Here is a 16,392-nt window from a genome sequence, read left to right on the forward strand (position 1 = left end):
CATGGCTATAGTGGAGCATCTGAGGGTCCCCACTCTGAAGAAGGAGCCACCTGTCATCCCAGCTTCAGTGTCTGTCCTAGGCTCCCACACATGGTTACTTCTTATATTAATGTTGGCACTCCATATTTGAAGCTTTAGAATCTGTGGATTCAACTATTGAAAAACATTTGAGAACATTGTTATACTTGTACCGAGCATGTAAAACCCTTTATATTGTCATTATTAGCTCCAAATAATACAGCACAACAATGACTTAAAGTGTAATGAATGTGCGCAATCCTTTTTATTGTCGTTATGCCCCCAAATAATATAGCCTAACCATGACTTACAATGTATTGGGCATCATAAATGATGTAAAAAGGATCTAAACATTGAAAGGAGATATGTACAGGTTATGTGCAAAGCACTATGTGTGCTATTTCATGTAACAGGCATTTCATGACCAATCTCATAAACATTTCTCAAGATACTATATTTGAGTAGGCTAGTTTAAAAAAAATAAACAAATGATTTATATGTAGCAAAATGTAAGTTCAAAGAAATGAACTTAGTGGAGTGGAATCTGTACTCCCATCACGAAAGGGAGGCAATCTGACACCACTTCCTTCTAAGCACATTCTAGACACCGGAATGCACTATACCCACAGGGCGCTTGACCAAGAGAGCAGTCAAAGAACACAGAGAATAAAGCCGAGTGTCCTTACCAGCATTCAGAGTATGAAAAGTAGAAGCTGAAAACATAGAGAAAAGCGACATGAGAAAGAACAACTTCATCTTGACACTACACCATTTCTGAGAACTTCCTCAGAAATGCCCATCCTGTAGAACATGCAGCTAGAGGTAGGACACCTCAAATGGGTGATTTAAACTTTTTTGAAAAATTGGAGGTGGAATTAAAGAACCATGTAATACTGGACCCTCCTATACTGGGTTCTGAGCTGCTCTCAGCTATCCAGGCCACAGGAGTGGTATCAAGGGGAATTTCACTGGAAGCACCCATTCCATCAACAGCCCACAAACCAGAGGTGACACAGCATTAACAAGTGATGAGTCTGCAGTCTTGCATCTTCCCGAGGTTATAAAGGGCTTCTTTCTCCCTCCTTCTGATTTGCATCCTATGATGTCGCCCATTGGTTAACTGTCATTAAACACATGTTGACTGGGCAAAAATTAATTAGATAGCTATTTGGCATCGATCTATCAGTTCATCTAGGAGGTTAGTTCAAACTAGAGAAAAGCCAAGGGATTCAGCAGAACTGATGAAATGTTTTGCCATCCACTTGTTTCAGAAACTGGCTCCATGGAGACACCACTTTTTTCACCTGCACCTCTGTTACTTTGAACCAAAGTTTCACCATTAATGTGGGGTCACAGTCACATATGACTCGGCACCCTGTTGAGGTCAGAGAGATTTCTTAATGCTTTTGATTTGTAATTTTCCAGATAGAGAGTGGTCAATAAGAATGCTGAGTGTGAATTGAAGGTAGGACACTACTCCTCAGCTTCAGGGGAAGTGGAAATAAATAATTGAAGGCCAAGGGGAAGTTATACTTTTCTAACCACTTAAGTATAGAACCAGAGGCTGTGTTGAATCACCAAGTGAACTTATCATTGAAAAGAATAATAAGAACAATCACTTTCATTATTCAAAGCACAGTTTTTGAGTCTACTTCAAATTTAAGAAAATTCTAGATGTCGCTACATATTGAAGAAACAAAAGATTATTAGACATTGATAATTAAAAGTGTTATGAATTTATCTTTTCTACTATGCACAAGGAAGGAATAGCACAAGTTCTTTTCAGTAAATTAAAAACAATGAGATCAAATGGGAGAGTTAAACATTTGCCAACATCAAACACGTCTATTAAAACTCTCCAAATACTAACTATTGCCTATTAAACTCATCTCTCTCATTGTTCAAAACAATTAAATTCTGATGAATACAATTCATCTATTCTATAAAACACTTGGGTATATGTATGATTTTTGGACATTTGTGTATGAGTTCACACTGATATGTATTTATATGTGGAAGTCAAAGACAAACCTCAGGTTGGGTTTATCATTGACACTTTTGATAGTTGTCACTACTTATATCGCCTAGCTGGCTGTGAGTCTCCAGGGATTCTCCTGTCTCCTGTTGCCATCTTGTCATAGGAGCTCTGAGATTATAGAAGAGTGCCATTGAGTCCAGCCTTCTGTGTGTGGTGGATACCTACTGAACTGCCTCCCCGACTGCTGTAAGATCTCTTTAGGCTTTGTCCTTTTTAGTTGATTTTCATGTAAAGACACAATACTTATACATTCATGTTGCTATCACTTGAGCTCTTTCTCTTTCTGTTTATAGTTATGGCTTTTCTATCTCTGATTTAGGCTATAAAATATAAACAAGAAAACAATTATACTCAATGTTTTCTCTTAATGTTTTTCTATTATTCTTTTATTGCTTTCCTGTTATCCCTTGGTAATTAATCAATGCATCTATTAAAAGCCACTGTGTAGAAAGCATTATATTACTCCCCAAAAGATACATAGTAACTCATCTATGTCCCAAACTATCTACAGGGGCAAAAGGAACCAAGTACAGTAAATACTTCAAGAGTGATAGAGGCAGGTTTACTTAGCTTTCCTGCCTAGCTCAATTATTGCACCACCCACTATCATTTTACAGCACCTACCTCCTGTTTTCTTCCCTCCCAACCCCCTCTCTGGTATTCCCAAGCCTCCCTGCTCTATCCCCCACACACCTTCTTTTTTGACTAGAGCCTTTATGAAAATTCAATTTTAAATGTAATAGATTCTACTTTTCTTGCAAAAATCTAAACTGTTCATAGTCTTTTTGTGTCAGAAAAATATGATATACTGACAGCATCCTAACAGGTGGATCACTGTCACTGTTATTAAAAGTCCTATTCCCAAGCTACACTGAGAAATTTTCTCCTGAAAAACCAAAAGAGAAAAGAGTTCTATTTCTTCAGATTTTAGCACTCTACTGAATGTCTTTTTCATGGCTGCTTTCCCTTTCTAATTTATTTATATCCCACCTTCAATTCCCAATGTGGGCATGCTTCCCAACTGTATCTTCATCCCTTTCCTCTTCATGATCTAACACACTTACTCAAGGGAATGTCATATCGCTGAGATATTCATTTATCAACTTCAGAGACTTGCAAATTTCCTTGTTTTGCCAACATCCCATCCCCACAGCATCACCATCTGCTAGGGAGGGCTCTTCATTTATCAATGTCTGAAATCAAACTGGTTTCAACTCTGGTCCTGCTGTCCCTTAAAATTTCCCAGTCATGTTGCCTGCGGCCCATACATGAGCAAATGTTCACTCTTGCTTCCTTTCAAATAGATGGGAAATGCACTGACTCCTTTCGTCAATGCTTGTAACACTGTTTTCTGTACCTGTTCCCATGGCTCCCACCACAGTCATGGGTCATGAAAGCACTGTGCTTTTGTTTAGCTTTATTTGCTGTGGTAACTACAAGTAGACCATGTGTCTGAACCAGGTGTTTTCTGATTCTGGCAGTTTTTTATAAACTTGCTGCATTGGTCAAAGTTCTATTGCTATGAAGATATACCATGAACATTGAAAATCTTATAAAAGAAAACATTTAATTGGGTCTGGCTTAAAGTTCAGAGATTTAGTCCATTATCATCATGAAGGGAAGTACGGAAGCACATAGGCAGACATGGTGCTGAAGAGGTAGCTGAGAGTTCCACATCAGTCAGCAGGCAACGGGAAGAGAAAGTGTTTCTCATGGGCCTGGTTTGGCTTTATGAAATCTCAAAGCCCACTCACCTGTAGTGACATACTTCCCCCCACAAGGCCAAACTTACTTCAATAAGGTCATATCTCCTAAAGACACCCCTAATCATTCAAATATGTGAGTCTAAGGGGGCCATTCTTATTGAAACCACTGCATTTGGCAGGTTAATCTTTCAACACACCCCTCTGGAGGTAACAACTAGTTACTATCAGCTTCAATCTTCCTCCCTCCCTTCCTCCCTCTCTCCCTCCCTCTCTCCCTCCTCCCTCCCTCCCTCCTTAACTCCCCCTTCTTCCCACTATGTTGTGTACAGTAATAATCTTAGTTGCCAAACTACCTCAGTCTTGATGCTCCCCATCATCTCAGTATAGTTGAAATTATACCTGCAAATAAAACTGCTCATCAGATCAGGTCTTCTCCGTCAATTCTCACTTATCCACAGCCTTCAGTAAAGACTTGAAATCCTCCCTGCACTATTCTTCACAAATCTTCAATAAGTATTTACAGTTACCATTACATTTTTCTTTTTAATTTCATCTATATCCCTTTCTTCTCTCTGAAATGTCTTTAATACTTAACTGGCTCATAGACTAGACTACTAAATATCTTCTTACATATTTTCTGAGTGCTGTAGTACATCGTGATTGAAAAACCCTCCATCATAAAACATTACCAATGTATTATACTTTAATATAAACTATGATATTGATTTTTCCATATAAGTTTTATGTACCTATATCTAAGAAAACTACAAAGTTGGAAGCTTTGCAAAATACCATTGAGATTTAAACCTTGCTTGAGAAAATGATGTGAACTTATTCAAATATTTAATTTAAGAAAAAACAGGCACTCTTGAGAGACATGTACACTTAGAATCGATCACCTGTGTCTCCAGCTAACAGGATCTATCAATCATCTATGTGCACATGATGCAGAATCGGAAACTAGGTCCATTTGCTCAGAAATAATTTGTATAGAAATATCAAGTGTTGAGCTTAAAACATTGATGTCCAGGTCATACTCCAGGAATCTGATTTCCCTGACAAGCAATGAATGTTAAGATTGTAAAAGCCCCTCAGATTATTCTAATATTAACCAAACTTGGAGACATGCTTTCAGTTCAGTAAGGTCTTGGTGGTAAACACCGTTTATGCTTTAAGATTTCTGGGTGTTTCTATTTAGGGGTGTGATTATAACTGTGTCTGTGTTCTCTGCTTTTGACAGGTTTTGCTATGTGGGGTTCATATGCACACATATACTCTCTTGTGACCTGCAGGGTCTATATACAAGTCCCACCACTTCTGACTCATGCAGAGACAATCAGTCCTCAGAAAGACCACAGGATGCTAATTTGTTGCTTCACCAGGCTGACAGAAAGGACTCAGGTTTATTAATTAATAGGAAGGAGATGAGGTCTACTGCCTCATGGTTACTGGAAGAGGGAAAGTCATTTTATTCAGGGGTGTGGCCATTGGTAAGTTGCCTATGCCTCTGTAAATAGCCCCTCAATCATTCTCTTGTAACCGAATACAACTTTACTCATTGACTCACCAAGAAGAAGAAAAGGAAAATCAGGTAGAACAGCAATTTGCAAAGATACAGTTAAAATCAAGAAATTATAACTTATAAATCTATTGTGGAATTTATGCTTTTTCTTTCTTTTCTTCCTTCTTTTTCTTTCCTTTCTTTTCTACCTTATGTGTGTACATGTAGGTGTGTGTGTACGTGTTTGTGTGTGTGCCTCTGTGTGCATGCATGCATGCACCAGGGTACCAAGGTGCACTTGTGGAGCTCCTTCTACCATGTGTGTCCCAGGCCTGTTTTACCTGCTGAGCCATCTCACCTGACAGACACTTAAGTTTTTAAAACACCTTTGACCCCTTTTAGTGAAATCACCCACTCAGGGTAAACACAGTCATTCTCTATATTTCAAAACTGGAGACACTGACTCTGAACATACTTGAATGATTTAATCTATCTTATTTAGCTATTTTGTCCAAGTAATGTTAGAATTTGAAATCTTAACCAAGATTCTAAATACCTACTCATTTTTTCTTTCTTTCTTTCTTTTTTTTTTTTTTGAAAACGTCTTTGTAGGTTTGAATGAGAATGGCTCCTGTAGGCTCATATATTTGAATGGACCAGCTTGTGGACCGGCTTGATAATGATCAGAAGGTGTGACCTTTCTGGAGATGTTGTTATCACTGGGGATGGGCTTTGTAGTTTCAAACGCTGGTGCCAAACCCAGCATCTCTCATGGCTTTGTGCTTGTAGATGGAGACGTGAGTTTTCAGCTACTTGTCTAGCACCATGCCTACCTGCCTGCCCCCATGATCCCCACCAATAACAGGCATGGACTAACCATTTGAAACCATGAGCCCCAAAATAAACATGTTCTTTTATAAGTTGCCTTGGTCATGGCATTCTGTTCCAGCATTTAAAAGTTAGCCAAGACAGCCTCTGCCCTCACCAACACTCACTATGTATTAAAGAATTAAGCACCTGGCTAGACAGTATAGTCCCTATGATGATGAATTTAAAACCTAGCCTTGCAATTATAAACACTTGGACATCTTATCTTATTTAGGTATAGGTCAGCAGAATTCTAGGTTTTGAATATAGGAATATAAATTTTGAAAAAATATAAAAAAATATATAAATTTTGAAAATGTATATTTGATATGTGTTCCTCATGTATACATTATCATAGCCCTTTACAAGGAATCCTCTACAGATGGTAATTTGAAATTACAAATTTTCTGCAGAAAACTCTAGGGCAAAATGATAGTTACCATGCATTCTGAGCACTTTTCAACATCAGGTATGCAACCTAGATTTAAAAAGATAGTAAGTTTTCAGGTAATAATAAATAAATTTAAACAACACTAAATTTAACAATGCTAACATGTAGTAAACGAATTTTAAATGTGCAATTTTATATATGACCTTAATAGAACAGATAATTGAAACCACAAACATCCATAAGCTATAAATAAACAAAATTAAATGACTCTATACAATAAATCTAAAAATGAACATGCAAACCTCCTAGTTTCTCTTTATGCTGGAAAAAAGTGGTGATGTTTTAAATATTTTATTTGAACATGTGTGAACAAGGCTGAGGACTGAAGGTCAGAGGTAAATCATTTGCTTAGTTTGGGCAAAATCTTGAAACAATTTCAACACTAGAGGGACTGAAACAGAAAGTGAGGAAAAAGGATGGGGGAGAAGAAAGGAAAGAGGGAGAAGAGGAAGAAGTGGAAGGAATAGCATGAGAGAGAAGGAAAAGGCAAGAGAAGGGGGAAAGGCAGGCAGGATACAGGAAGGAGAATTTTTCTATGCAATAATAAAGCTGATAAATTTGTTTCACATATATTATTAAATAAATAAGCCATGTATACTGAAAAAAACACTTTAAAAGAAACTATTACCCCAAATGCAAATGATTACATGATTTTTATGTTCCATGTTAATAAAGACATAAATTTCTTTGATGGAATGCATGATACTGTACTTTAAAGGTCAAATAAATAATTTTCCTGCCCTCATTCACACCTTTTTCTCATGAGTTTCTTTCTTCTGATCACTCTGACAATCAGCGCAGGCTTTACACTGCTCCCAAAAGCCTAAGTAAAGAGGCATTATGAAAACCGGCTGAAGCCAGATGGGCTACAGAGATGGCACAGTGAAGAAAGCTGAGTTGTCACTGGAAAATGTCAGAAAGGAGAATTTATAATCTGCAGGTATAGTAGCAGAATCAGAGCTTATGAACTCCATTGCCTGGAAATTGTCCGACTCTGACAGTTGCGAAGCATCTAGAGTGTAAGGAAGGTATCGAAAATCAAGGATACTAAAGGAGGAGATTTGATAAAGATTTTTAGTAATTTGACTTTTACTAGTTACAGTAAGGGGCATTTGAATGTTAAATTTTTCGGGGGAAGAAAACATGACCACACAGTTTCATACAGGTTACTTCTAAGCATCTGTAACAGGAGATGGATAACACAGAGTAATCTTCAACTATTCTTAGAACAGCAACCACTGTAAGCTGTCCTAAATTAAAATCTTGTTTTATCACACCACAAGGGAAATCCAGCCAATTGATTATTATATTGGATCTACAATAGACCATTTCATATAACCTTCATATAAGTTCATGACAACCAAACATCAAGCTCCAAAGACTGCAACTCAGAAAAAGAAAAAGAAAAAAAGAAAGAAAGAAAACCTGAGGGGTTGCTACTGAAACCAAGCAGAAAAATTTATTAGCAAAGACAGATGCTTAAAGAGGTAGAGAGACCTAAACTCTCCACTGTAAATTTATTCAGTATCTTGAGAACATGCAGGGCTTCACAGGTGCAAACAGTTGTCAGCCTGAGCATACCTTACTTATTTTACATGTGCACATTAGTATACATAAGAAAACAGCAGCAAAAGGTAATTATCTAGGGCACAGATGCATGACGACAAGCAAGTGTCTAACCATAATTCAGAAAACTTTTAACTTTCAAGTGCATTTCAAAACCTGGAGGCATTCATAATTTCGGGACACGTATACATTCGTGCTTTGTTCACATAAGGTGGAATGTGAAACATTCAATATGTCCAGGGGAAGTAGCAATTTGGATTAGTGTCATATAAATGAAGTTAACTTTTAGGAGGAATCCAATAGAACAGTGGTATAAAGCACAGTCAGCATCTGGGAAGACAGCTCAGCGGATAAAGCTCTTACCACAAAACCGTGAGTACTGGAGTTCTGATTGCCAGAAATCCATGTAAATTTTGGGTGACTGTGGTATTCTTCCTATAATTGTAGCCTTAGAAACTGGAGACAAGGGTTACACAGAGAAAGTTGGTAAGAGAGATTGGCTATATCCCCACACCCCAAGTTTGATTGAGAAATCCTGTCTCATTGAGTAAAGTGGAAAATCAAAAGGTTGATTCCCCACATCAAAACTGTGCTCCAGTAAAATAGATATGAAGCACATGTGTGTCTGCAAACTTGCAAAAAATATGCACACAAATCTGTATATCACATAAACAAGAAATGGAGAAAATGTTTACATAAAAAGAAGGAAGGCTTTTCATTTAAGACACTAAACATTCATCTATGACTGGCAAAAGACAGTAAGAATGCACAAAGAGTGTAAATAGATGACTCATCCATTCAACAAGTATTTAATGAAGCATTCCCTTAGACATATAAATCAGTATCCAACAGATAGTTTGATATATGCTTTCATTGACTGAGAGTGTGGTCAGAAAGAATGTCACTTCTATGTCCAAACGGTTCAGGACACCTTGCCTGGGGAACGGCGCTGCCTCCAGATAGCTTCGTCTTTCCACATCCATAAATTTAGTTGAGACAATCCCCTACAAAGCATCAACTGTATGCATACTCTTGAGTCCCTTTGTCTGGGTGATTTTAAGTGGCGCCAAATTGATAATTAAAGTTAACCATAATATACATGTTTATTTATTTAAGTAGTAATTTTGTTCACAAGAGCAAAATAGTGAAGCCCAATCAAAAGTCTGTGGACATATATTGAATGGACTATTATTTAGTTATGAAAAACTAAAATTGTGGTATCTTCCACAGTGTGTATGGTTATTGAAGACACTGTACTTAATGAAATAAGCCAGCCAGAAAATGACATTCTGCAGGATCTCATCTCTGTGAAATATCAAGAGTTGTCAAACAGATGAAGAGTGATTCATGGAGACTTTTGTGGAGAGCATATGGATAACGGAATAAATGTATACAGCTTCACTTTTCTAAAGTGAAAAAAAACGAGCAATAAGTTTCTCAAGATTGTGCATAGACCTACCAACACTAAACTATAAATGAACGCTAAAATCAGTTTAGATGTTATTTTTATGTTACATGTATTGGATTACAAATAAAAAATTTTCAAAATGTTAAATAAACTGTATGCTAACTATCTAGATGTGTGAGAAAAGTCATGGACTAAAAATATAATTCTACATGCTTTTGCATTTTTCTCTCCTATCCTCCTTAAATTCAGAATATTCAGTCATTTTATATAGGCAGTGTCTTCTAAATCCATACCAAGGTGTGAGTTTGACTGAGATTTTGTTTCCATCTACCAAGGGCAAGAAATAGGAAGATTTCTAAATAAAAGCAGAAGCATGGTATTTGGAGTCATGCCCAAACTTCAACATCAAAATATTTATGCGACTAATCCCGCAAACATTGCAAACACCATGTGCAGAGAGCAAACAAAGTGAAATATTCCTCTGATTCTAAACAACAATGTCCTATTCACACAACAAGCCTCAGCAACCATACAATATTATTCCACCTACCTTGCTTCCGCACATCCTCTACAGCAGCCACCAACTCTTCTTTGAGGTCTTGACTCTCCTTAGCAATTTGTTCCCCCTTTTCCAGGAAGTTCTGGGTAGCTTGTTCCACAGATGCTGCCAAAACATGGGCTTTCTTTGACCTCCCTTTCTTTTTACCCGATGGCCCTTTGTTGCTTGTGTTGACAAGTGTTGTCACCTAGAACACAAAAGAAAAGCTATAAAAACATTCTGTAAGACTTTCTAGAGATGGGCTGTTTGTTCATAATTTATAACTATCTATTAAGGCCAGGAAAAAGTGTTGGCTTATCTAAAGCTATGGTTACAGGCAGTTGTGAGCTGCCCAATCTTTGTGCTAGGAGAGGAGCATAGAATTTCTGCAAGAACAAGTGCCCAAAACTGCTAAGTCACAGTTCCAGCCCTAACTTCTTTCTAAATACTGTAATTTGAAAATATATCTCAAATGCCAATTTAATCTTACCATTGTATATAGAGAACTACTTTGTTATTAAAGCTTTTAATGTCTTTCAAACAAACTTGTTAATCCTTATGGACACTAGAACCTTTTTCTGCACCAGAGAGAAATCTAAATCGGAGGAATAAATACAGGTGTTCTATAATATTTCAATAACTGTTGCTATTTCTTTTTGGTATTGAACAAGGAATGTATCAGCTTCCTAAGAGGGAGAGTTTTGTTGTTTGTTTCAATTTACTTTTATCATGCTAAATTCAGTTATTAAGGAAGCCAGTCCAAAGAAAAGTTTTATCAAATGGCACAGTCATGATGGTTACTCTACATTGTGGAGTAGGCAAAACCATTAGTCAACGTCATGATGCATTGACAGCACCAAAGTATACAAAGCTTCAACTCAACATGTAGTTTGATGATCAGTATAGGTAGGACCAACAGTATAAAAGTGGTCAATACATTATTAAGAGCTACTATATTCAGCTCTCTTTTGATTAATTAGACACAGTAAGTTATATAAACACAAGGACATTTCAGCATGAACATTAGATAAAATGTAGCACACCCACAAATCTAATAACGTTAAAATCATGTCAGCTACTGGTAGTTTTACTAGGAAATGTGTCACATTACATTCTTTTCAGTCCCAGCCATAAGGAAGAACCATCAAAAGAAAGGCATACTTGTCACAGGAGTTGCTTTTCTGATGTGCAGAAGTGTTTTCTGTCATGAGGACATAATGAACACAACAACATGCTACTCGCCAAGAAGATCAAGGATCTAGAAGAGTCCAATACCTGGGAACAATGTACACTCCAAGCAAGCAATAATGACCATTGCAAATACCTCAGCTTAGTCTGTGCACTTTTCACCAGAGAAAATATTTGTTATTTTCATTTAGTTGTAATTCATTCTTATCATATTATATAGTTCTGTGAATATTTGTGATCTATGTTGTTACACTTTTCAAATTAGAAAAAGAATAGAATGGGAAAGGAAATACTAATTTTTGATAGACTGGCAGTTTTTAAGAACTGGGAGCTAATCATGAAGCTACCAAAAATAGCTGAATGTTTACATCACAAGTTTCATCTCTTGGAAAGGTAAACAAATGTCACTCTTCTACTATCTCAGTGTGTTACTGTATTAGGTGTAATTTAAAAGATACTCCTAATAACAAGGCTATCTTAGTTTCTTTCATGCTGCTGTCATTAAATACCCTCACACAAGCACCTTAATGAAGAAGGAGAAGAAATAGAGGCCATAGTCCATAATTTTGAAGAAATCAAGGTAGCAAGCTAGCTTGAAGGAGTTAGCAACACTGAATCCATAATCCTTAGTAGAGAGCAATGAATTAATGCATGTCATCTGAGGTTCAGCTCACTTTTCCCACTTGTATACAACCAACGATGTCCTGCCAAGTGTTTGGTGCTACCCACACTGAATGGGGTAGCCTGTAAACCTAGATTCACACTCTTGTAGACAAACCTACAAGTCAATGTAATTTAGATAACTTATACTTGAGACCATATTTTCTAGTGATTCTAGATTGTGTTAACCATCATACAGGGAGAAAGAAAATATTTGTTTGTACAAATATGGTACATTATCTGGAAGCTCCTAAGGAAAAAGAAATAAGTTTTAAGCAAATTAATTTAATTTTCTTTTAGCAAAAGCTTAGGTTTACTCACTAGTTAAAGGGGAAAGAAGGAATAAAGAGAGAAGATAGAAAGTGACATACGTGCATGAAAGCACATATGTCTTTAACAGTTAACAAAGAAACAATTATCCACATTTTTGTAATTATCTGTTATTTTACTGGAGGGCAAAATCAATAAATTAGGTAAACCACATAAAGAAGTATTAAAAAGGTATGAGACAAACTAGACATTAAATCATCTCATTCAATTTGCAGTTAAGGCTGTGTTGCTGAAGGCGCTTCACACACACTTCAGACATAGCAGTTGGAGAAATCAACCTGGATTTGACCAGGAAGACTCCTCACTGAGTTCCAGACGTCATCATGCAAGTTGTTCAGGAAGAAAGGTAATTAATGAGACCTACCCAGCAGTAATGCCTATGAACCACAACAATGACCAGAATGTCAAGATATCCTCCACAGCGGCACTTCCATTTTCCTGCTTTATAGGACATAATTCATGTTAGTATTGTAGACTTAGCCAACTGTGACTGAAAAAACCATGGAACCTAGAGGAGAATCTTCTACTCCTAAGTTCCCAAACCAATATCATCTCTTTAATACTTACCCTTACATACATAGGTAAGTGTAGCTCTTACTTCTCATTAAAGGAACTTCTCTTTGCAACAGACACAGACCATTATGAAAAGAAACTGATAAAAATACAAAGAACCACTGACGGCCCAGCCCCAGATAAAAGCAGTGTTGTAAACTGTACCATGATGGTAAGTTTTTTCCTATCCAAAGACAGAAAACAAGTGTTTTTATTTTTGTTGTTGTTTTTTGTTTGTTTGTTTTTTGCAGGCACCACTAAAAATTGAAGTAAACTCAGTGAGCTTTAATGCCATGACAACAGCACACCTCCCAGCAAGCATCGTTCTCTCAGGACTATTCTAATCCGTGGCACTTTGTACCACACAAACTCAGCGCTGATCACAGTGTCCTTCTGTGGCCCAAGCAGCAAGGTCTGTTTTTCAGGAAAGCAGCCAATGTTTTGAACCAGGAATGTAAAGTGAGTAGGAAGGCATTTGTCTTTCTAAAAATCTTTTTGAGTCATCAGCACCCATGACAGGAAACTCATGCTGTCTAGAAAGTCCCTAAAATAATTAGGGAAAGATTCCACTCCATTCATGATTCACTGTTTTGCATTTACTAACTTTAAAGCAAAACAAAAGCAGACTGTTCAAAGACTAGAAAGTTGAAACCAGGCTAAGTACAAAATATTTTCCAATCAGCTCTAATTAAAGAACTCAACTAAACCAAGCCTGTCTTCTCTTAAAGGCCACCACAGGCCTGGGGAGAGACCTCCATCTGCGGAGTGCTCATAGACCAGCTGAAGGACCCGAGTTTCATTTCCAGATTCCATGCAAAACTGAGGAACAGAGGCAAGTAACAGCAATACCAGCACGGGAGAGCAGACAGTGTATTACTGGGCCTTGTTTACAGTCAGTCTAACTAAAATTGGGAGTTCATCAGCCTTATCTGGGTATGATGTAGTTAATTAACAGACACAAGACTGTGCAATGTGTGGGTTTCTCCACTTGGGCTATTACTATCACCCTCCCGGCAATCTTGGAGGCCAGCTAGTAAGAACAAAAATGCCAATGCAAAAAAGGAGACTGAGGTGCTAAAGTTTCCATTGGAGGAATATAAACCATGGTTGAGAAAAGTCCATGTAGATATTTTGCAATAAAAAGAAACTTTCTAATCTGCAATATGTGTGAGATTTTAATGAGCCGTCTAGCACTGTAGCTAATATTAACTGTGTTCACATATTATTTGTACTTATTAAGTATCTTCTTGAAAATTTTAAATCATACTTATTAAATATACACATTGTATATGAGGTATAAAATGTTATTAGTAAAGGAATGAACAGTTTCTAGATAACTAATGTATTTTGTTCCATATACATGCAAACAGATATGTTTATAAAGCATTTGCTTATTAGTATGCACTCCATACATACGCACATGTGCATATTCCTAATATACAACTCATTTTGTTTATTTTGATATTTGAGGTTACTATTTCAATATTTATATTTTAACCTTGTATAGATTAAAATGGTAGTATTTCTTCTTTTCCTTGTGAGACAATTTTAAATGATCATGACTGTTCATATACAGTAAAAAATTTTTTTTATCATATTTCAATGGCTTAGGTATAACTTGATTGCTATTGAACAGTGTTACAAAAAGTTGGTTATGTTTTCACATCCACAACATGGAGACACAGATCACAAATCTAAATTTGTGCAAGCAAAGGACTCATTACTGAATCTAAGAAATGTCAACTATAAAATTTCAAGGAAAACATGTAAGAGGAGTGACTACTGGTGTCACAGAGGATGAGAATTGAGTTTGTAGACCCACATGGCCCTTTAGAATTGCCTGTAACTCTAGCTGCAAGGATTTTACAGACCTTTTCTGCCTCCTTGGGCACCCACACATATACACATGGTGCTGTGGCTTGAATGGGTCACCAGAAACCCATGTGTTTGAATGCTTGGCCTACAGGAAGTGGCACTATTGTGGCCTTGTTAGAATAGGTGTGACCTTGTTGGAGGGGGTGTATCACTGTGGAGGCAATAATTTGAGGTCTTATATGCTCAAGTTAGGCCTAGTGACTCCGTCTCCTTCTACTGTCTCCAGATCAAGATGCAGAAGTCTCAGTTCTTTCTCCAGCGTCACATCTGCCTATGTGCCTCCATGCTTCTCGCCATGATGAAAATGGACAAAACCTCTGAAACTGAAAGCCAGCCTTCATTAAATGTTTCCCTTTATAAGAGTTGCTGTGGTCATGGTGTCTCTTCACAGAAATAGAAACCCTAAGATACATGGCGTACATTGACACACATACACATAAACAGAAATAATTTTTTTCATGTAAAAACATTTTACTCAAAGCAAAGTGCAGAAGAACATCCAAGACTGTCAAGAGATGGTATTTTATTTATTTATTTATTTATTTATTTATTTATTTATTAAAGATTTCTGTCTCTTCCCCACCGCCCCCTCCCCTTTCCCTCCCCCCCCCCCAATCAAGTCCCCCTCCCTCGTCAGCCCAAAAAGCAATCAGGGTTCCCTGCCCTGTGGGAAGTCCAAGGACCACCCACCTCCATCCAGGTCTAGTAAGGTGAGCATCCACGAAACTGCCTAGTCTCCCACGAAACCAATAGGTACAGTAGGATCAAAAACCCATTGCCATTGTTCTTGAGGTCTCAGTAGTCCTCATTGTCCACTATGTTCAGCGAAACCGGTTTTAACCCAGGCTTTTTCAGACCCAGACCCGCTGACCTTGGTGAGTTCCCGATAGAACATCCCCATTGTCTCATTGTATGGGTGCACCCTTCGCGGTCCTGAGTTCCTTGCTTGTGATCTCTCTCCTTCTGCTCCTGATTTGGACCTTGAGATTTCAGTCCGGTGCTCCATTGTGGGTCTCTGTCTCTGTCTCCTTTCATCGCCTGATGAAGGTTAATATTCAGGAGGATGCCTATATGATTTTCTTTGGGTTCTCCTTTTTTTTTAAATATTTTTTATTGAAAAAAAAATTTCCGCCTCCTCCCCGCCTCCCATTTCCCTCACCGTCTCCCTTTTCCCCCCTCCTCCCTCTCCTCTCCCCCTCCCCCCACTCCTCTCCCCCTCCCTCTCCAGTCTGAAGGGCAGTCAGGGTTCCCTGCCCTATGGAAAGTCCAAAGTCCTCCCCGCTCCATCCTGGTCAAGGAAGGTGAACATCCAAACTGGCTAGGCTCCCCCAAAGCCAGAACATGAAGTAGGATCAAAACCCAGTGCCATTGTCCTTGGCTTCTCAGCAGCCCTCATTGTCCGCCATACTGGAGCACCGGACTGAGCTCCCAATGTCCCAAGGAGGAGCAGAATGAGGGAAAATATGAGCAAAGAAGTCAGGACCACGAGGGGTGCACCCACCCACGGAGACAGTGGGGCTGATCTATTGTGAGCTCACCAAGGCCAGCTGGACTGCGACTGAAAAAGCATGGGTTCTCCTTCTTATTTAGCTTCTCTAAGAACCCGAATTATAGGCTCAATGTCCTTTATTTATGGCTAGAAACCAAATATGAGTGAGAACATCCCATGTAGAAATAATTAAAAAAAAATCTTT

At 37.9% G+C, this 16,392-nt stretch overlaps 1 protein-coding gene across 1 annotated transcript in view; it reads right to left on the bottom strand.

The window, feature by feature from the left end:
* Ctnna2 (catenin alpha 2) overlaps positions 1-16,392 on the bottom strand; it is a 983,267-nt gene that overhangs the window by 879,878 nt on the left and 86,997 nt on the right. Inside the window, exon 2 of the mRNA XM_050162003.1 lies at positions 10,106-10,301. Coding sequence (XP_050017960.1) covers positions 10,106-10,301 — 196 coding nt within the window. The remainder of the gene's footprint in view (positions 1-10,105; positions 10,302-16,392) is intronic.

Source organism: Alexandromys fortis, unplaced genomic scaffold, assembly GCF_014885135.2.
Source record: "Alexandromys fortis isolate MF-2015 unplaced genomic scaffold, M_Fortis_MF-2015_v1.1 scaffold_105, whole genome shotgun sequence".
NCBI lineage: Eukaryota > Metazoa > Chordata > Mammalia > Rodentia > Cricetidae > Alexandromys > Alexandromys fortis.